Raw genomic sequence first — 21,020 nt, 5'->3', positions numbered from 1 at the left:
ATTCATTTAGTATTTGGCTAAGTGATATTTCAGTGCTTTTGTGACTTAATCTTACAAAGACATCCATACCTCTTTTAGAAGTGAGTTTTCGAGCATATGTGGAATCAGCTTTTGTCTGTGTTCTAACATTTGCTTCAGCCGAAGCAAAAGCAGAATAATTATGAGAAAGGCTGAGTCCATACTAAAGTGTGAGTGCTCACCCTGTTTTTGTGAGCAGTTCTAACTGAATCAGATGTTGTTTCAACAGTGTCAAGTCCGCAAAGAGGTAATTGATGTAACACAGGATTTTACAGATTAGGAGTATGTTGTAGTCTTGATGACTTCAGATGTTCAGTAGAACAGAAATCAAGAACCTGACAAACTTGTTCATTTTGCTATCTAAAGATTATGATGTGTTTAGGAATTTGCTCTTAACAATTTTTGGTGCGAAGCATTTATTTAGTTGTAATGAAGCATGTACAGTATGCTGGTTTGAAGCTAATTGGAATATTTTAATGAGATAAATTAGATTGTTGGTTGTGGAAAGAAAATAATGATCAAGTCTATATAATTCGTTGGTTTGCTGAGAGGGATAAGAAGCCAAAATGTCGATGGTTTCTGTTATTCTGGTCTGCAGCACTGTCCCCTTTTGCTCCTTTTTCCATCTGCTCTAATATCTCCTAATCTTGGCTAACACAAAACAATGTAAGCTTTGCTGATTGTTTTGTTTGTCTATCTGGGAAAGCAGAAGGAGAAAGAGAGGGTAGCTTTGAGCCTCCTCTGGGCGGTTTCATTTGTTCGGATTTCTGTATTATTTCTAAATTGTATATAATTGTAAATACTTATATACATATTTATAAGTTTGTACCTTTTGCTTTGCTGTAAATATAGCTTTATCTTTCTTCCAAGCTAGACTGGTAAATTTCAGTGGTGGGGGACACACAACGTTCTTAAGCCATGTTATATAAAAAAGATAGTAGTTTGTTAATCTTTTAGAAGGAACATTGATGTCTGAGGAGGGAAGAAATTCTCACAATTACTTTTAATTTAATTTCTAACTATTGCTGGGTTGATTCTGTTTAATATCTAAGAATTTATTGAAGGAAACTTGCTGCTGGTTAATCCTAATGCGAAACAGGCCATTTAGGACTTAATGCATATGACCAAGTCACATTTCAGTCACTGGTTGGGTAATTCCAGTGGTGCCATTTGCTTTTCTTTAAGTACTTATGAGTTTCAATTTTTCTAATTTCTAGCTAGGAATTAGAGGCATAGGAGGGCTAGCCTGTCTTTTGCAGCTGACATGAGCATGAGAGGTGTACCATTCAAACCTGAATAAATAAAAAACTAAGCATTCACAGATACTGTCAGAGGGAAGCAAAGGTGTATTCTGGCATGGTGCAGATAATGTTGATGTTTTTTGAGTTCCTTGTTGAGTCTTCTGTCTTTCTAGCTTTCTGTGGGCAGAGATTATGAGACTTATCTCTCTAATCAAAAATAGTATACACCTCTTTCATGGAGTTTAGACTTCATAGAATTATAGAATCAGTTGTGGTGAAAGGGACCACAAGGATCATCTACTTTTTCATCTTGTAGGCCTCCTTAAGATACTGAAAGGCCACAATAAGGTCACCTTGGAGCCTTCTCTTTTCCAGACTGAATAACCCAAACTCTCTTAGCCTGTCCTTGTAGGAGAGGTTCTCCAGCCTTCTGATCATCCCCATGGCCCTTCTCTGGACACATTCCAGCACATCCGTATCCCTCTTGTAATAGGGGCTGCAGAACTGGAGGCACTACTCCAGGTGGGGTCTCACCAGTTTGGAGTAGGAGGAGAGGATCACTTCCCTCGAGTGTCCTTGTGAAGCTGAGGTTTAATCCAGTTGTTATGGCATGAACTGATAGAGAAGCTTGGATGGCACCTTTATTAAAAGAAATAAATAAGTAGAGGCCTACAGAAAAAGAGCAGGTAACTTACAACGTTAAATTTCTTTTTGTAGCAATGTGTTCTGTGCTTGAGCATCTTAAATTCATGAACTAAGCTTAAAGAAAGCCCAATGAACCAAGGACAGTAATTATTTAAAAGTTTATTAAATTATATTTTGTTTCTTTATTTTATTTGGCCTCACATTTTAAACTTGGGGTGCCCAGCGATTTCTCTGGCACTAAGGGAGTAGATCATACCATCTTAACTGCAGGGGTCCAGTCCTGATAGAGGATTATTTTAGCAGAAAAAATGTCTCATTCCAACACACTGAAATATTTAGGTTGGACAGTAAAGCTATACTTCCTCTGTTGTCTGCAAATACTGTTTTAGTTTTGTTTTTAACTACCCATAGATAAATAGTTTCTGGCTAGGAACTTTAAAGCTAAGTAAGAGCTGCTATGGATGTTTGATTTCTTCTATGCAAAATATGAGCAAATATATTAGTAAGATCACATGTACAATTAAGTGTAGCTACAAAACATCATGCAGATGATATCACTCATTCTTTTTACCGTGTTTAGGTATAGATTTTTAGTAGTTCTCCTCACAAATTGCTCCCACCTCAGATCCTGCAATGTGTATTGCTCTTGGATACAAATCTTGCTGTAATTCTAGATGTGTGCTTCAGTCACTGGAACTTGAAAACAAAATAACTGCTATGAGCAAATTGGAACAGTTTTGATGACACATAATACCAGGGATTAAAATACAAGAATATGTAATAAAAAAATGTGTAACATAAATTGATTTATCTATGTAATATGACTTTTTCAGGGTCTCTTGACAGCAGGAGTAGAATTCGAATCTCTTCCTGCAGCTCTTTCTCTGCCTGCAGAATCCGGTCTCTACCCAGTAACACTTGTTGGTGTTCCTCAAACTACTGGGCAGATCACTGTCAATGGTAAGGGTTGTCATAAGTTGTTTTCTTCCTAGCAGAAGAATCATGTGTTTTACATCTCTGTGGATTGCATTATTTTGTGTGTGACATATATATTTGCAACACTGAATTCTTCTCAGTAAGCATAAGAAGAACAAAGAAATCAAGAAACCAGTTTTCTATACTAGACTTCACAAAACAGCCTGAAAAATGGTTTGGTTGTAACAGCAGTAATGAACACGTACTTACAATATCTCATGTATGAGAGGAAAAAGATAATGAGCTCCAGCTTCCCTTTATTAATGCTTTCATTTGGAAAGCTTCTGAGGAGAATTACTTGAACCTTTTCATGAGAATGCAGAAGATAATCTTGCAGTTCAATTTTCTTAATTAGTTGTCTTCATGTAAGATTACAGAATTTTTTTGCAGATTGCTGCTGTAGAAAAAAACTTAGCCAATGTGCATAGTCTATTGCAGCTGAGATATCATTTCATTAATAAGCCTGAATAAAATCATATGTGTGGTATGGAAGAAGAAGCTTTTGTAGAAGAGGAGCAGATCAGACTTGTAGAAAAGGAGGTCTGTGTGAAGATCAATTCAGCAAGTAGTAGGACTGCATCATTTTAACAGCACACAGTTTTAGATGCATGTTCCCATAATGCAGACTTACAGGAAAAGAACCATTTTGCTAAAGCCATACACTAAGAGAAGATGGCTTTGAACTTGAAGAGATTCTTTTCTTACCAAGCTTTTCTCCAGTGCTTTTCTATCTGTTCATACAGTGATTCTTAATTTGATCCTTCGGCCCCCGAATCTATTCCTGTAACTACAGAGTAGCATCAAAGCTTTCAGAACATTTGTGCTGTAGTTATCTACTTTTAGTTTCACAAACTAAAAATATATTGCAAGTAGAAGAGGCGATTTCTGTACTCAGTGGCTGTTTGTGTGCCCATGTATAAAATTTTCCTTCAGATACAGCTTGTATGTATTAACAGGAACTGGTGCAGAGCTACTTTCCTACTAAACTGAACTTCTGATAGAGAAGCTGTGGTCTTTTATGGCAGGCTGTGTGTGTGCATGCATGCCTATACACATTTTTATCTCCACTTTTCTTTAGGATTTTTTTTCCCTTAGCTTCTGAATAAAATCAAAACAATTCCTGTAAATGCTGTTTTGAGGATATATGTTAGCATATGTTGCAGGGTAAAAAGTTTTATGTGCACCAGTGGACTTGGGTGATGCAGTATCAAGTGATGGTCTCTGTATTATGACTTGTTCTTGTAAAGGATTCTGCAGAACTTATGGTAACATGTGGCACAAATAATGGGCTCACTTATTTTGTTGAATTTCACATGTAACAGATACAAAGGTACCTATGTGTTGTTTGTATGTTACCATATGGTTAGCAATCATAGAATTCTTTTGGCTGGAAAAGACTTCTAAAATTATCAAGTCCTGCCATTGAATCGTAACACCGCCATGGCCATTGCACCATGTTCTGAAGTGCCCTGTCTTCACTTTCTTGAACACCTCCAGGGACAGTGACTCTCCCACCTCCCTGGGCAGCTTGTGTCAATGTCTGACCACTCTTTCAGTAGAGGAATTTTTCCTATTATCCATCCTAAACTTCCCCTGGTACAGCTTGAGGCAATTGTCTCTTGTCCTATCACTAGTTACCGGGGAGAAGAGACTGCCACCTTGTTTTAGGTAGCTGTAGAGAGCGAATAGGTCTCCTCTCAGCCTCCTCCTCTCCAAACTCGACAATCCCAGTTCCTTCTCGTAAGACTTTGCTCCAGATCCTTCACCAGCTTCATTGCCCTTCTCTGGACATGCTCCAGTAACTCGTTTAGAAATTTTGAAAACATGCTGTGTATTTTGTCCCAAGAAGATTCTCGAGAAGATGGTAGTTTGGGTAGCAGAAAAGTTGGCAAGGTCTGACTGATAGGCTTAGTACTTCTACATGTTTCAGAAAACAGAAAAATAATCATAACATGCTGGCATGTTCTCTTAAAAATCAGGTTACCATACTTCAGTTTTTGGAGTCTTCAGTGATTGCCTTCTGGACAACCTTCCAGGGGTGAAGACCAATGGCTGTACTGTTGAAGTGATTCCAGCTTTGCCAAGGCTGCAGATAAGTACTTCCCTTCCAAGGTAAGAAACTGAACAAAAGTGTTATTTAGTTTGGCTATATTTTAGCGTTAGTCACATGCTGAATAAAACCACCCTCATCTAAGTATATAATGTGTGCTTTAATAAAACAGGACATAAACTCTTATTTGTGCTGATTACTTTAGAATATAAATCTAAGATGTTTTTACCGCTTGAAACCTTGGAATTTCATAGAGAATACTTTTTTTGACTTAAGTAACTGAGGGAGTGTATCACTTCTTCATTATTGAAGTCATACTTTTAAAAGACTGCATCCTTTAAAGACTGAATGTTTATAACATCTTGAAGAGGCAATCCATGGAATAGTGTTGGTTGGAAAGATCTCCAGAGGTCATCTAGTCCTGGAGTTTACTCAAAAGCAGGGCTGGCTTTGACAAGTGACATACGTGATCAAGTTGCTCAGGGCATGACCTGAGTATCCTCATGGATAACTTTTTTTTTTCTGTGAATGTGTGCATTTTTGGAGAGTCTTTTTTTAAAACGAAAAACGTGACTGAACAATCCACAATTTTAGACACTAACTTCTCTTCTCTGCTATTTGTTTCTTGGGAGAAGAGACTGACCCCTACATGGCTACACCCTCCTTTTGGGGAGTTGTAGAGAGCTAGAAGGTCCTCCCTAAGCTCGCAGGCTTATGTAACCCAATTCTCTCAGCTGCTCCTCAGAAGACTTGTTCTCTAGACCCATTACCAGCTTTGTCATTCTTTCTTTGGACATGCTCTAGTACCTCAATGTCTTCTTAGCCCAAAACTGGTGTGAGGTCACCAGTGTGCAGTACACAGAAACAATCACTTCCCTAGTCATGCAAGGTCAGAACAAAGCTGGTGAGTTTATAGTAATAAAATAACTGAGATGATTTTTAACAGAAAAGGCTGTGAGAGCTGAGTTAGCTTGGGCTCAGGCTCCAGACGTACAGTGATACAGTAACTGGAAGTACCATTTCTTTGATTTTCTAGTATGTAATTCTTGGATGCTTTTTTCTAAATATGAGGTAAGAAATAAAATTTCTTCTTCTCTGTCACTCTGAATGCCCAAACCTCAGAGGGTTCTGATGAGAATGATACATGACAGTAAATTATAAAAATGGTGTGTTTTAAGTGCTTGTCAGAGATACATTCTGAAAGACTAAAATTTACTCTTGATTATGGATGCTGCTTATCTTGTGCCAAGGGAAGGATAGGGTAGAAAGGAAGGATGGCAGAAATACATACTAAAAGAAATTACAGAACTTGAGTTTACCAACAGATTTATTGGTTGTTAATCTCAGTTTCTTTTGCCCTGATATCTTTGATCCCTTCTGACTACTTTTCATTAGCATAAAAAATAGTCAGAAACAGAACTGCTGCCCATCTGTCTTGTTCTGCAATCTTCCTTCCCCCATTCGTGTTCTAAAGAGTTCACTTATATGCACTATTCACACAGTGAATTTCTTCCAGGATTCACTCCCATGAGGTTTATACCCTCTGCTGTCCACTAAAACTGAATTCTCTCAACTCCTGTATTACTTTTCCAAGCAAAGGTCAAGGTTGCTGCTCACTTCTCCTTTATCCATGATGTTGTCATGGCACTGTACATATCTGCTATTTCAGAAACTGAGTAGTTTGACATGTTTAAAGTAAAATGGTTAATACTCACTTAAATAAACTCTTGTTTCTGAAGCATCACATACCTGTGTGTTTTCTCTAACACACACACATACCTTGTAGAATAAGTTGCAATTTATTATTAAAATATACTACTCAGCTAAGTACATCCTACCTCATATTTCAGATTCGGTTTATGGTCCCTTAAGAAAACAGTTTTGGAGTAAACTGTTGAACAGTTACTGGTACTTATCAGTCATGTAAGCCATTTCTGTCTTCATTCTGTGCATATTGCACATTGGTGGAGTTAGATAATGCCCAATACTGTAACCTCATTTGTGAGCACAAAGGTTTCATATCTCCTGAGGATTCTTCTACCACTTGACGTAATTTTCATGGGCTGAGGAGAGCACAGTATGAACTTTAGGGTCTTGCAAAGGACTTTCACCCTTATTTTTCCTGTATAGTGCTCAACTTTTTGGTCTCCATTTTACTACTATTATTTTCTTACAGTCAGGTCTTGATACTCATTGTTACTCAGCTCTAGTGTTCAAACACTTGGTAGGTCAGATAAGACTTTTTTTTTAAAGGCTGCTCTGATTTTCCCCCCCCCCACACCTTTTCCCTTTTACAAATTTTTTGCATCATCTTGTAACAAACTTTTGCAGTTAGCAAGACATGTTTGATATTGTTTGGAATCTGACTTGTCTTATGCTTAAAATATTGACATCTGTCCTCAATGATTATAAAAAGGACCCTGGCTAAAATGAGAATAGAAAATGAAAGCTAATATCCTAGCAGTTTCTAAGTCTTCAAAGAATTTTGTTTCTGTGTCACATTTTGTAGGTCTGCTCACACACTTCAGCCTTCCTCAGGGGATGAAATTTCCACTAATGTTTCTGTCCAGCTTTACAATGGAGAGACCCAACAGCTCATCATTAAGTTAGAAAATATTGGGACAGAACCACTGGAGACACTGGAGGTCACATCAAAAATAGTCAACACTAAGGGTGTGTATGCTGATGTATATTTAGAAATAATGGTTGAATTTTCTCTGATGGAAAGGGGACTAGTTGTGCCCTAGGTCACTTCAGAATAAATACAATGCCTGTCACAGACTTGGAGTAATTTAGTTTGGTTTTATCATAGAGTGTAGAAATAAAAGAGAATCTAAGTAAATGTAGAAAGAAAATGAAAGAAATTATTGAGCCATCTGTCAAGGGGTCACCTGCTTTAGGAAATCCAGATTTCATTTTAATGTTACTTGAAAAACAGTAGAGAAATCCTGAGGCAATAATTAGTAAAACACAAAAATCTTGGGTCTAAATTATTTTCTACTTATGTCTAAATATTCTGATTAGTTAAATTACCATTAGGTGTGATGTAGTTCTCCTTAACGGAGTAGGAGTGAATAAGCATACTTGTATCTCACTCAGTGATCAGTAAGAGTTTAAAAAAACAAGGCAATAAAGAGAGTAAGCTATTATGAATTAAAAACATGATTGAAGGTGTGGAAGAAATATAGTAGAAACCCTGCTTTCACTTATTTCTTTTAAAATGCTCTGTACATATTAGAATGAAGAAGTAGTTAGGAGAATTTTAAGTTTGTTTTGCAATATGTTTTGTTGTTCTTGATTTGTCCTCTGAGCCATTGTGATGAAAATGATATTAGCAGAAGAGCTACAGATGACAAACAAGATATTAATTTGCAGTAGAAATACCTTATTTTACAGCAGGTTTTCTTCTGTCAGTGCCAGAGTATTAAAATGCAATGTGGTTCCTGGTTTCAAGGTGTTGATTTTTGATTTTTCAACAGAGTATCCTCTTATCAACCTGAGAGGAACTGCCAATCATCTAAGAATAGATTTTCTGTCTGAGATTTGCTAGAATAATTTTAGAAGCTGAAAAGTACGATGACTTACTGTTATTTCAGTAATTCAGTGTGCTCTTACTGTGCTAGGTGCTGTATGTGTGCATGGAAGGACCAAATACAGCATGCATGTTAAATGGTGAAGTTGGTGTAATGAAATATGTGAAATGGTAGAATATATATGGGCCTCTGAATCAGATGTTTATTCTACTTGTAGTACACTATGCAGTTAATTGCTTCAGGAGTTTAAAAAAGAGTCTTGTCAACTTTAAAATGATCATCTCTCAGGTACGGCTTATGTTAAAAATGGTGGAGAAGAGCTGATACACTCAACTATGAGTTCAGTAAAGCTTCTATTTTTCCTTTATTCTTCATTTTCTTTATAAAAAATGTTTACAGTGAAGCTTTTTTGCATATTTAACAATCTCTTAGATATTATTAAGCATGATAATAATTGTCTTCATTAGAATAAGGACATATTCTGATGAGAAGGTTATAAATATGCTGCATGCTCAAAAAAATGCAACACATACATCACCATTTTGGAGAAACAGAAATGAGAATTTGAGGCACCAAATGTTTTTTTTTTATTCTAAGAGTGTAAGAACCATGGCTTCACAATCATAGAATTTTAGTAGTCTACATGGGTAAGGACCTCTGGAAATTGTCTTAGCCTTCTTTTGAAAGCAGACTTTTAGATTAAGTTATCAAGGATCCTGAATCTTCAGAGTCTTGCATTGTCTCACAGCAGTGAAATGCACCCTTGTGTTAGGAACTATGTGCTTGAGATGAAGCATGTTACTGGAGGAAAATACACACTGTAGTATGACTATTTCCATGACTACATGCTGTGGATGTGGCACACAGCACTGCAAAGAGCTATCCTTGGCAAAAGAGTTGACAGTCCATGTTAAGCATGTCATAATTGTTATTTCAAATGGGGTTGCGTAGGTCTCATGAAGGATGGACTTTTGCCATTTTAATGGATTCTCTTTCCTTTTCTTTATTACCATAAACTGATATAAATCCATAAGGGTGGGCTCAAGATAGAGTGACACATGAGAGCCTGGCCTGGATCAGGAACAGCGTGGCCAGTAGGACAAGGGAGGTTATTCTTCCCCTGTACTCAACACTGGTCAGGCCACACTGTGAGTACTGTGTCCAGTTCTGGGCTCCTCAATTCAAGAGAGATGTTGAGGTGCTGGAACGTGTCCAGAGAAGGGCAACAAAGCTGGTGAGGGGCCTGGAGCACAAACCCTATGAGGAGAGACTGAGGGAGCTGGGGTTGTTGAGCCTGGAAAAGAGGAGTCTCAGGAGTAACCTCATTACTGTCTACAACTGCCTGAAAGGATATTGTAGCCAGGTGGGGGTTGGTCTCTTCTCCCAGGCAACCAGCAACAGAACAAGGTGACACAGTCTCAAGTTGTGCTGGGGGATGTCTAGGCTGGATGTTGGGAGGAAGTTCTTGCCAGAGAGAGTGATTGGCATTGGAATGGGCTGCCCAGGGAGGTGGTGGAGTCACCCTCCCTGGAGGTGTTCAAGACAAGACTGGATGGGGCACTTAGTGCCCTGATCTAGCTGATTGGCTAGGGCTGAATGATAGGTTTGACTGGATGATCTTGGAGGTCTCTAACAACCTGGTTGGTTCTATGATTCTATAGTGTTCTGGTGGTAAACAGACTTGTAGTGACAGCAGCTCGGTTTGATCAGTGAATGCGTGGAAATCCTGTGGGTATGGCCTTAAATCATCTCTAATAGCAACACAAACTCTGAACTTTATATATACTATTGTTCTGTAAGTTGAGAGCATATGCACACACTTAGGAACTATCTGTAGTGCATTAAGAATTTGGTTCTGGTTTTCCTACTTCTCTGCTGAAATGTGACTGTGATTTAAACTGCGCTCCTTTCTCCTTAAAAGCTGCTAGACATCTTCATCTGCCACAACCACAGCTGGCTTGTCAACTTGGGAGCCTATGAGAAGCTGTTTTCCAATTTGAGACTAATAGAAAGCGTTCAATCATCCTTCATTTCACCTGATTTGCTTTGGTTCTTTTAGTCATGGCAGTTGCTTGTAAATCTTTTGCAGCTGTTCCATGCCTGCCTGTCTGACTTCCATTTCCTTACATTCTCTTTCTAGGGCCATAACTTTCAGCACAAGAATAAATGCTGAAAGTGGTAAACATTCAATTTTTTTTTTTTATTGTTGAAATTATTGAGTGGCAGTAGCTGTAGCAGTGCAGTGACCTGACCTCCCTCCTTTGCTATGTGAGCCATACCCAGTTACTTTTCTTGAGGATGCACACTTCTCTGGCATTGTTTTCAATGTGTCTTGTCAGTGAGAATCTCTGGAGATGAGGCTTTCAAACTTGTGTTCCCTTACTTCCTCTTTTAACTTTCAGGTGCAGCTCTTCAGCTTTTCTGCTCTGGTCCTCAGATAAATGAGCAGAAATTGCATCCCACCCTGTGAAGTTTATAAAGAGCATCACAGGGTTTTTGAGTCTTGTAGTAACCATATGCTATGGAACAGATCCTGAGGCATATCAGCACAAAGAGGCTTGTCATGCTGCCACAATAAACTTGTCTGTCTTGTCTTCCAGTGTCTCATTGCACCATTTTTGTCTACCAGGCTGTGATATCTTTGGGTTGCACATCACACGCATACTGTCAGGGTCAGCTCTGTGTCACTTTCTGTTGTCCCTCACCAGGTCAGATGGTCTAATACTTTTTTAGAACAGTGATGTGTGCAAAGAGTGATGCCTTTCCATACTTTGTCTCCAGTCAGCTCTTGTCAGAGGCTTGTTATGTCTCAGGAGGTGCACTCTAAAAGCTTTGATAACCCAACCATTTGATCCACTGGGGCAAATTTGACACTGATGTTTTCCAACTTGAAGCACTAAGAAGATGTGAGGTGTTCTTAGGAGCCTCACTGGTTATTAAGCTCTAATAGTGAGCATGAGTTGCACACGCTAGATGAAACTGAATGATGAAGCAAAACCTCACTTATCTTTCTTAGAATTGATTGACCTCTGAAATTTAAACATAGAGAAATAAGTTCACCTGGCTAGCTATATTTTTCCTGTAGTCCTTGAACACATCTGCTTTTGGTCTCAGCTGTTCAGCTGTGCAAGACCACAAATGAAAAATCTACTCTGAGCTGCAGATAACCCATTGTAAGAATGGTGAATATCCTGGGTTAGATCCACTTAGCTTTTTTCTTTTCTTTTGGCCAGACAAACTATAAAGCTTTTCAAATTGGAACTGGGTTGTGTTCCCTAGAGAGCTGTGAATGCAGGCAGGGTCTTCTGCAGTTCAGTCCACACATCCTTGTGAGAGTAGGACAACAAGGCATGTTTGTAACCCAGCTCCAATATAGCTGTCATCATTTTACCATCTTCTTTTTTCTCAGCTCAGATATATTCCTCTCTGCCTGTGCTGGCTGACCAAGATCACGATTTTGTGTGATTTTTATAATCTCTTTTTGCTGCTTGTAGGATAAATGTCAAATTGTTCATGATTTTAGAGGAAATTTCCCCCCTACTCCTACGGATTTTGCTAATTGCTTAGGGAAACTGCTGGATACACTTACATTGTGAAGAACATAACAAATCCTGCAACTTCTTTTCTGTCTGCCACATCTGGATTCACTATATTATGGAATGTCTTCTTAATTCAAAACAGGATATTTCTCCTCAGATTCATAGGAAAATTAATAATGTTGGTACATGACCTATGAGGTGATGAATTCTTCGTGCTTTTGACTCTGTAATCCTTAATGTGCAGACCCCACAATTCCTGATTCCACTGCTCTGCAGTGCTAGATGCATAACTAGAAGTTCATGCATTTGGAGAAGTTAATTTGCATGAAAGCCAGTGGCTGTGCATTTAGAACTGGTAATTATTTTGAGGTCCTGTGTATTCTGCTGGGATTATATACTTCAGTTGGTGAGGCATCAAGAGTTGGACATTCAAATTACTGAAGAGCTTTGTTACCTGGAAGGACGTCAGATTTTTCTCTTCAGATGTCTGATCATACTTTCATTTAATGGACCTTTGTACATGTTGAATTCAGAGATGTGGAGCATTTGAATTCAGAGATGTGGTCTTGCCATTCTGTGCTAGTTGAAAACTGCTCTTGCATCTTTATTTCCTTGAGGCTGCTCAGCTTGAGAAGCTGTAGTTATTTTGATTGTGTTCTGCCCAGACATCACCTTTCAGCTGTTAACGCTTTTCTTTCTGCTTTTGTTCTTTTTGTCCCTACCTTTAAACTCTTTTCTCCAGTTTTCAAAGTGTTGTAATTAAATTGCACTGTTTCTAGTATGTCATTGGACCTCCAGGCTGAACTGCATCTTTTTGTCCTTCTGTGTTGTGTGGTTTGTTTTTTTTTTTTCCAATTCTGTTTGTCAGGAATCCACAACTGTGCTCCTCAGTACACTATTACACCTATCTGATGCTTTTAAGTTGGATTTGCAGATCTGAGGTTATCTGCAGATCATAATGCCATGGATTACAAAGGGCTCAGTCCCATCCTCTAACAGGAAGACAAAGAGAAGAATTCCAGAAATGTCCTACTAGGGCTAATGGTCCATCTAGTTCATTGGTCGTAGGATAGAATAGGATGCAGCAAAAAGCCAGTGTGGAGAGGTTTTTGGTTTTGTCAGACCTTAAAATCTCTTAAGAGTTACAGTGGTAATTAAGCAATCTAATCCAAAGTTAGATGTAGGTAAGCTGTTAGATGGTATTTGTTGCAATTGTAATGATTTAGTATCCAGCAGAATAATTAAACAAGGCACTAGTGTAAATTCTTGACAAACAGTTGGTTGTAACTTTAGTTGCACAAATTTGGAACTCCAGAAACAGCCAAGTGCAGACATGCTTGAAGTGGGCTCTTTCTCACTGAACTGCAGGCTTGAAGCCCCATGCTGTAATATAATTCATTGTAATGGTGATTACTGAACAAGGTGAGGAAAACCTCATTAGACCATAAACCAGTGCCAGAACAATATAAACTATTTTTTTTTTGCAGCAGCTTAACTTTAGGTCAAGCATTTAGACCTTGTCTTGTAATTACAGGTGTTAAATTTAGAGAGGATCTACAGGGGTTGTTCACACTGGGAAAGACTTTTCACTGGTAATATCTTTAGATCTCCTGCTAAATGAAAGTACATTTTGGAAATAATTTGTTCATTAAACTGAAGATATGCTCTGGTGCTTGGGTTATGGCATTCTTCTTTGCTTATGCTGAGGAAAAACATCCTTTTAGCATGTTGTATGTTTATTTACCAGGAACAGGTATAGAGATCGCTGTACTTGATGAGCTACTGTTATTGAAAACAGAAGGAAATCAGAACAGTTTTATGATTACAGCTAAATTGTGAGATGGCTTTAGGGAAATAATTGTTAGGAAGTTTACACAAACTTTTTTTTTTTTTTTTGTAAAGTGGTCCATAATATTGATTTGATGTGGGAAGGCACAAGACACTGACTGATGGTCTGTGAGAAAAAGAAGGCAAGCAGTTATGGCTTAAGTAGCAGTTAGTGGAAAAACACTAAAATACTTTGTTTGTTTCCTTCCCTAGATGCAGTTGTTTCTGTGCAAATCACCAAAGTTTGGGCTGACATTCTAGTTACTTTTCTTTGAAAGATCCTTAATTCTAGATTGTACCTGTTGAGACAGTCTTCCTACTCTGTTGTCTAAAAAATGTGTCTTAGATGATGATTTTGAAAAGTCTGTAAAATGCCAGCTTCTTCTATATGCAGTAGCCTGGTATAGAGCAGAGATTAACTGTGACTTTCAGTGCAAAGCAGTGCTCAAATGGTGTTTAAATGAGCCTTTAGAAGAATTCTTCAGTGTAACTTGGAGACAGTATGCATTGCTGCAATAAATTCATACGTTGTTAAGATTCTCCTAGTCAAACCATTATGTTTATTTTGTAAACTAGTAGACTTTCCTGCCATGTTTAGCATTGCATGTTCTTGTATATATGAATGGATTTAAGATTGACCCTGGCCCTCACCAAAGCCCTGACTCTATATGAACTTGTAAGCCCCCTTCTGGCTGTGTTCTCAAGTATTCAGAGTGCATATTTAATGCTGTCTATTATGCAGTCATCACCTTCTGGTAGTATTCTTCTTCACATAGAGTTGTGTTTCAGCTTTGTGATCTTCACACTTCCAGGTCGATGTCAGTAACCTCCCTAAAAATGAATGTTACATTCTTTTTTAATGCTGAAATTTTGATTATTTTAGACTAAAAACCAGATCAGTTAATACTCTATAGAACACAGTAGAAACTTTGTTAACACAGTGGTTATGCTGAGGATTTTTTTTAATTTGTTTTAATACAGAGAAGCTGTATGGGGACTTCCTGAGTTGGAAGCTAGAAGACACCCTCTCCCAGTTTCCTCTAAAACCTGGAAAGATTGCAACTTTTATTGTAAACATTAAAGTGAAGCTGGACTTCTCATGTCAGGAAAACCTTTTGCAAGATCTCAGTGACGGTGAGTTTTTAAATACTCTTTCTTCAGGAGGGCTGTATGTATTTCTGAGAAACACCCAAATGTGCCCTTTTGATATTCGTGTCTTATAATGCAACACCAGCTGTTCAGTGAGCTCTGTGGAGTGAAGCCTGAGTTTCTGTAACAGCTGTCTGCATGGCCATCTGACCAAAATGTCCCATCATGAGACACAGCTGTCCTGCTATCTTTTTAAAACTTTTTTGAAAGAGACTGGGTTTGGTGTGTCTCTTCATACCCTTTTTTCAGGAGGAGAAAGAAAAATAGTATACAAACAGCAGTGGATTTTAAAGGGAAATATCAATTTGATCATTCAGTCATCTAAGACTGTAGAATTCATAGTGGTGTCTGACTGTGATCTTGCCACAGGTGATATACTTATACTTGGGGCATAATCCCCCTTATTTATGTATGACACTGAAAGTTTCATGTGTTAAACTTGGTTTCTTCTGAATAAGCCCCCCTCAACTCCCTCCCCCAATGCTTGCTTGTATTTGAATAACCTGGAATTACAAGTACCAGATACTTGTAATAAGGATTTTGGTTTTATAATAAATACACCATCTCACTGGAGTAATTGCTATGCTCTGTATTTTTTTAATTGCCTATTTTATTTCCACTGATTGAGTTAATGTGACAAAACAAGATATTCCTGTATTTAAACAAAAAATTATTTGGACTGTTTCCCAGGATGCAATTGCAGGTATGCATTTTCAGTATCATTTGTCTTTAAAAGAAAATATTCTTCTTCTATTAAAAATGCACCAAAATTATATTCACAGCTTATTCAAGTTAAATAGGGCCAAAATCTGTTGAGTCATCTTGCAAATGCATTTAGACAGAAATGATATTAAATGAAAGTGAAGATTAAAACACTCCTGTGTGTTTTAGACCTTTCTGGTGTAAAATATGTCAGTTATGAGAATGTTTTAGGATTTCGCTGTACAAATCCTGTAATGTTCATACGCTAAAGTTTACTTTAGAACTTCTCAAAAAGCTGATGGTGGAGGAAGGTCTCTTCTGTGCTAGTTGTGTTCATTTAATTTCTGTAACTTCTAGATTTGCCCAGTCTCTAAAAAGCTTCAAAGGCCATCTGAAGCTCTGAGTGCCCAGCAGATTTACAGACTAAATAAAACACAAACAAAAAAATGTTGTAGAAGGAGAAGGCAACTTACTTCTTGGTACAGATGCTGGGAGGTAGTACATTTGGGCCCCTGAGGTTCTTTTTTGCCTGTGTCTGACTTCTGTGGGACCACAAATTCGCAGAATTTTGGAACAACATTTTTTTCTTGTTATTTCTGCTTGCAGCTCTTTGGAGAAGTTATGTAACTGAAGCCTGGAGACAGTTAAACACTTTCTCACTCAGTTATGACAAAAGAATGAAACCCATAAATGTTTCTTTAGAACTTCTGCTTTCTTTTGGTGCTATATATTTTGTGTACTCTTTGAAGACATTGTTAGGGATGCTAAGTGCATTGACATTTTTACTTGCTACTGTAATTTTTCTGTATTGCTTTTATATTTAGAAGTATTGTACTTCTAAAGGGGCAGGTAAGATCCTGATGTGAAGAGCAGTAAAGAGCTAGAAAAATCAATGGCAGCTATGATAAGACTTGTAATCGTATGGTAGCTGTGCTACCTTTTCTTTTGAAGACCCAATTTATAATGATGATCAAAATACTTTTGTCTTTTAAAAGTCTTGCCCTTAGCAGGGCATCTGTTACTTTGATCTGTTTTCATTTGTTGCTGAAATAGTTTCCTTTTATGCTGTTTGTAATCAGTGATAGTACAAAAAGGATGAGTTGTTGATAGACTTATCCAATTGGAAAGTAAACAAAATTATCAATCAAAATTGCCGATCTAATTCTTGTGTGTTGCTGGTAAACTGTCTTGTAAAGAAAAATGTTAGATGTTTTTCTAGATTAAAGGAAGCAGTGCCACATGAGTGGCTGTCCAGGATTAGAAGAATGACTGTTCCAGTATCCTGGCTGTGGTAGTAGCTAACAGCATACGCCTGAGGAAGAATACAGCAAAACTTGTGAACATACATGTTACTTTCCTCTAGGCTTTCATGCTCCTACTCTTGCCAGCTTAGGTAATGCTTTCTCTGGTTTTAGGCTTTGTTAGTCATCCTTAGTGGAACTCTCATTCATAAAATTCTTCACTCTCTCTGTCAGGACTGTACAACATGCTGTGTCAAGAAGAATTGGAGCTAAGTTTTAGCAGCTTTGCACCTGTCGGCATCTTTTTAATAGTACCTAGGTCTTGTATTTCAGGAAACAGGTAGCAGTGCATTTCCTCCATGCTACTGTCACAGTACTCTCTTTCACAGACTGAAGGTTTCTAAGTGACTTAGTTCTCCTGGTTATGGAAATCGTTCCCTACGTTGGTCATTCTTGTCTCTCCCAAACCCTTTCCATTCTGCATGTCTCAAGTAGGCTGTACACACAATTTGGAAGGTGAACTAAGTATTTCTGTAGTGACTTAATGCTGCTCTTTAGCTTGTTTGATGTTACTTGCCTTATAGTAATGCAGTAATATGCAATTTGTCATTTGCTATTTTGACTGTTGCTGAACACTGAATTCATAGATTCATGAATCTGTGAACTGTAGCTCCAGGATCTTGTGTTTGAACACTAATGGTACACCAAATGCCTCTATTTCACAAATGTGTTTGAAGTTTCCTTTTCCCATTTATTGTTACTAAATTTCATTTGACATTTTATTGCCTGGTTACTCAGTGTCATAAGATCCTAGGTGTAATACAAGGAATGTGCCATTCTGTCTGTGTTGTAGAGGCTTCCATGTTGGGAATGGGTTTGTGCAAACACAGCCTAATAACATGCCAGAGAATATTGCAGAGGAAAGTACCTCCCATTAAAGGATGTCATTTAAGTTTCCTGTCACAATCTGTATTGCTTTGGTTTATCACCTCCGGAATGAATTATTTTGCAAGCATTTTGAACAGCTGTTAAGGTGTTCTGGGGGTACTTCATTAATTAGGACTAAGAAGACCAAGCTTACGTCTTGAAGGCAGTTGACCAGAATTCAGGGATTCCCTGTTTGAGGACATGCACTCCTGTCAGTTTGCTGCAAATTCTAGTGAAGTATTGAATCTCCTGTCCTCCTCAGTTGGGTGGTTAAGGGTTCCTTCTCCACACATTCTTTGATTTTCCTGATCAAAAAAGTGAGTGTGTACTGAATTTGATTATAAGGTTGTTGCTGTAGTTAAGACAGGAGGGAGCATTCTATCTGTTCAGTTAATGTGGCCTGAAGAGGTCAAAGGGATGCTCACATTGTGAGTATATGGAATTCTCCTTCCCAAATATGCTTTCATTTCTGAAATACAGTATTTCCCTGATGGTAAATGGGAACAAAAAACAATAGCTGCTCTTTCTGGATTGCCTTATAAATAGTAACTTGTTAAATGGGAAGCAATCTTTTATAAAAGCTTCTGTTACAATGGAGATCATGTTTTGCAAAGGTAATGGATTAGTTTACAGTCAGTACTTCATTATATGAAATGTTAGTGTTCATTTGTTCTGTGTACCAGGGAACTTGGACAGGTGTGAGAATATTTAAAATTATACACTCATCCAAAAAACTGATTAATTGCAATGTAATTGAGTGGCAAAGCTATGCCTTAGCTGCTTCTTTTCTGGAGGAGAAAAATGTTGCAGAGAACTAATAGTGTATTTCTAACAGCAGTGATCTTGAATATTTTTTTTAATATTGGCATGCAAGAGTATTGTATGTTTCATACTCACTTTGTTGCTTTTCTGCTTAAATGGCTAGATTTTGTCTACTTCAGTATGTTCCTACTTGTATAGTATATAGACAGTGTATTTCTTTATTACAAAGATACCTGGTTTTGAATTTACATATAGACTTGACAGGTCCTCTGAAAAGCTAAGTAGCCTAGAGAACTCTATTAGGATAATTGTATTACTGATGATGGTGGAAGTCCTCAGAGATAATTCAATGTGATCATTTACATTTCACTATGCCAGGCTGCCTTTACTGCATTTAATAATTCAGGATATTTTTTCAAAGTGACTTCATTTCTAAAGAGTTTTTTGGTCTCTGTAGTTCAAAGATGTCAGTTTCAATCTTAGTTACACCGTGCTACTCAAAAATATTCTTAATTTTTCAAGAACTTTTCTTAAGAGTTCCTTTTGAATTTCAGCTTTAGCGCTTACAGAAGATGAAGCACCTTTTTCTTTTTCAAGTGCCTTTTCATCTAGAGAAATAATCTTTATAGTGCAGGGTAGAGTGTTTTTAACAGTATATATAAATGCCATAGGACCTGAGCCTATATCCAGTACCAACCACCGTGCAGATATGTTAGTAAGAGGTGGTTTAGGCCCAAAGTCTTTACAAAGTAAATGGGCAAGACAAGCATGAGGCAAAGAACAATAAATTTGTTACTGGTGCATACAGGCTAAATGACGTGCAATGGGATGGCAGCGTTTCCTTGCTGAGACACTTTATGTTAGTATCTAATGTGGTGTGCATAAATAGTCTCTAGTCTTCAATTATACATTTCTTGACACTTCATTTGCTCCCTTTCATTGTATTCATCCTTAATCTAAATGTAACTTCCAACTGCACTTCAGGTTGCTCACCAACCTCAGGAAGGAATCTTTACTTACACTGCATTTTCTATTTTTAATTGTTATTGCCATCCCCTTCAGACATAATGGAGCCTCAAAGAAGTGCTTAGTCTGCTACCTGTTGTCTCTGCTCTTCTCCTGGGAGCCAGAGAATGATGCATTCCTAGTAGCTTTGCCTGGAGTACTGCTTCCTGTGGTCTCTTGTGTGATCATCTTAAGCATGTTTTTGCGAGGGAAGGAAATGCATCTTATTGCCCACCTGTAGTGTGAAGAGTAAAGTGGGTTATATTGCCTGAAGCACTAGGTACTCACGTAGTTTCCCTCTTTGTTGCTGCAGATAGCAAGTTTCGAGAATTCTACCTGCTTTCAGCAGAATTCAAGATTGTTCTTCTAGGAAAAAAAAAGGCATATTCTGGTTTGGCAAGCATACTCTCTCCCCTGTCTGGAGTTCTTTTCCTCTTCATTAATCCTTTTGCATGCTGAAAGTACTTTAAAACTGTTACAGTATTCTTAACAGAGCTTGCCTGTCAAGTGGCTTCTTGTTTTGAAGAGTCTATCACACAATAGATTGACAAAATAAACAAATGGGTTGAGGGGGAATTAAGTTTTCTTATTTCATGCTCAAGTTCTATACTTTCTAGAAACTCTGACTTACCTCTTGGGTTGTTATTCCACTGCTGTTAAAGCATGCATGTAAAAAAAGTTACTGTAACTGGGTTTGTGGTTGGTTGGGGTGTGTGTGTGTTTGTTTCTTCTAATATGTGGTACTTAACCTTGATTAAGGGCTAAATGCCCTTTTCCTCCCCACCAGGTACTTGCTCTGGGCCCACAGCACCTCCTGCTCTCCTCCTTCTTTGGCCTCAGAGTCCATCTACTGCTGCTCCCTCCTTGGCTTCTTTCTCCTCTGCCTGTGCTGCCTTTGTCCCTTTCTGAAACTTCTTACCCTCTGCTGCCCCCAGTGCCCTCAGCTTAGCTGGGAGGCTCAGCTGTGTCCTGTGGTTGGAGCTGGCTGAGACTGACTGACTGGAGCTGACCGTGTCTGGCCTGCCTTCACAGAGGCTGCTCCAGCCATCCCGTATAGAGTATTAAATATATTTAATTTATCTTTAGAAAACAGCAATAAGTAGGTTTTTATTGCTATTGGATTATTTCTATTTCTTGTTCAGAGAAGCAGTTCAGCCTGAAATCTTAGACTGTTCTCCTTTTCATATGACATCATATTGCAGGTTACCTGTAGACAGCCTTGGAATACAAACAAACTTCAGTGGTGATCTGGCTTCAGCAGTTAGGTTGTTTAGGAATTTCTTTGCCACACAGTAGGAGACCCACCACAGTTGAAAAGTGAATATATTTTTGCTGTTTGTGTCAAACCAGTGATGTTTTTATGATGGATTAGAACTGAATGGAAGCTATCTGATGTCAACTCTTTT

General features: G+C 38.1%; 1 protein-coding gene across 12 annotated transcripts in view; it reads left to right on the top strand.

Moving 5' to 3' along the window:
- TRAPPC9 (trafficking protein particle complex subunit 9) overlaps window positions 1-21,020 on the top strand; it is a 443,292-nt gene that overhangs the window by 54,442 nt on the left and 367,830 nt on the right. For all 12 annotated transcript variants that reach the window (XM_064154350.1, XM_064154351.1, XM_064154352.1 and 9 more), the window contains 4 exons: window positions 2,738-2,864; window positions 4,859-4,991; window positions 7,439-7,602; window positions 14,810-14,962. In XM_064154350.1, the coding sequence (XP_064010420.1) occupies window positions 2,738-2,864; window positions 4,859-4,991; window positions 7,439-7,602; window positions 14,810-14,962 (577 nt within the window). The remainder of the gene's footprint in view (window positions 1-2,737; window positions 2,865-4,858; window positions 4,992-7,438; window positions 7,603-14,809; window positions 14,963-21,020) is intronic.

The sequence above is a fragment of the Pogoniulus pusillus genome, chromosome 14 (genome assembly GCF_015220805.1).
Source record: "Pogoniulus pusillus isolate bPogPus1 chromosome 14, bPogPus1.pri, whole genome shotgun sequence".
Classification (NCBI taxonomy): domain Eukaryota; kingdom Metazoa; phylum Chordata; class Aves; order Piciformes; family Lybiidae; genus Pogoniulus; species Pogoniulus pusillus.
Note: the sequence above shows the minus strand (reverse complement) of the source record. Positions and strands in the feature narration are given on the sequence as shown.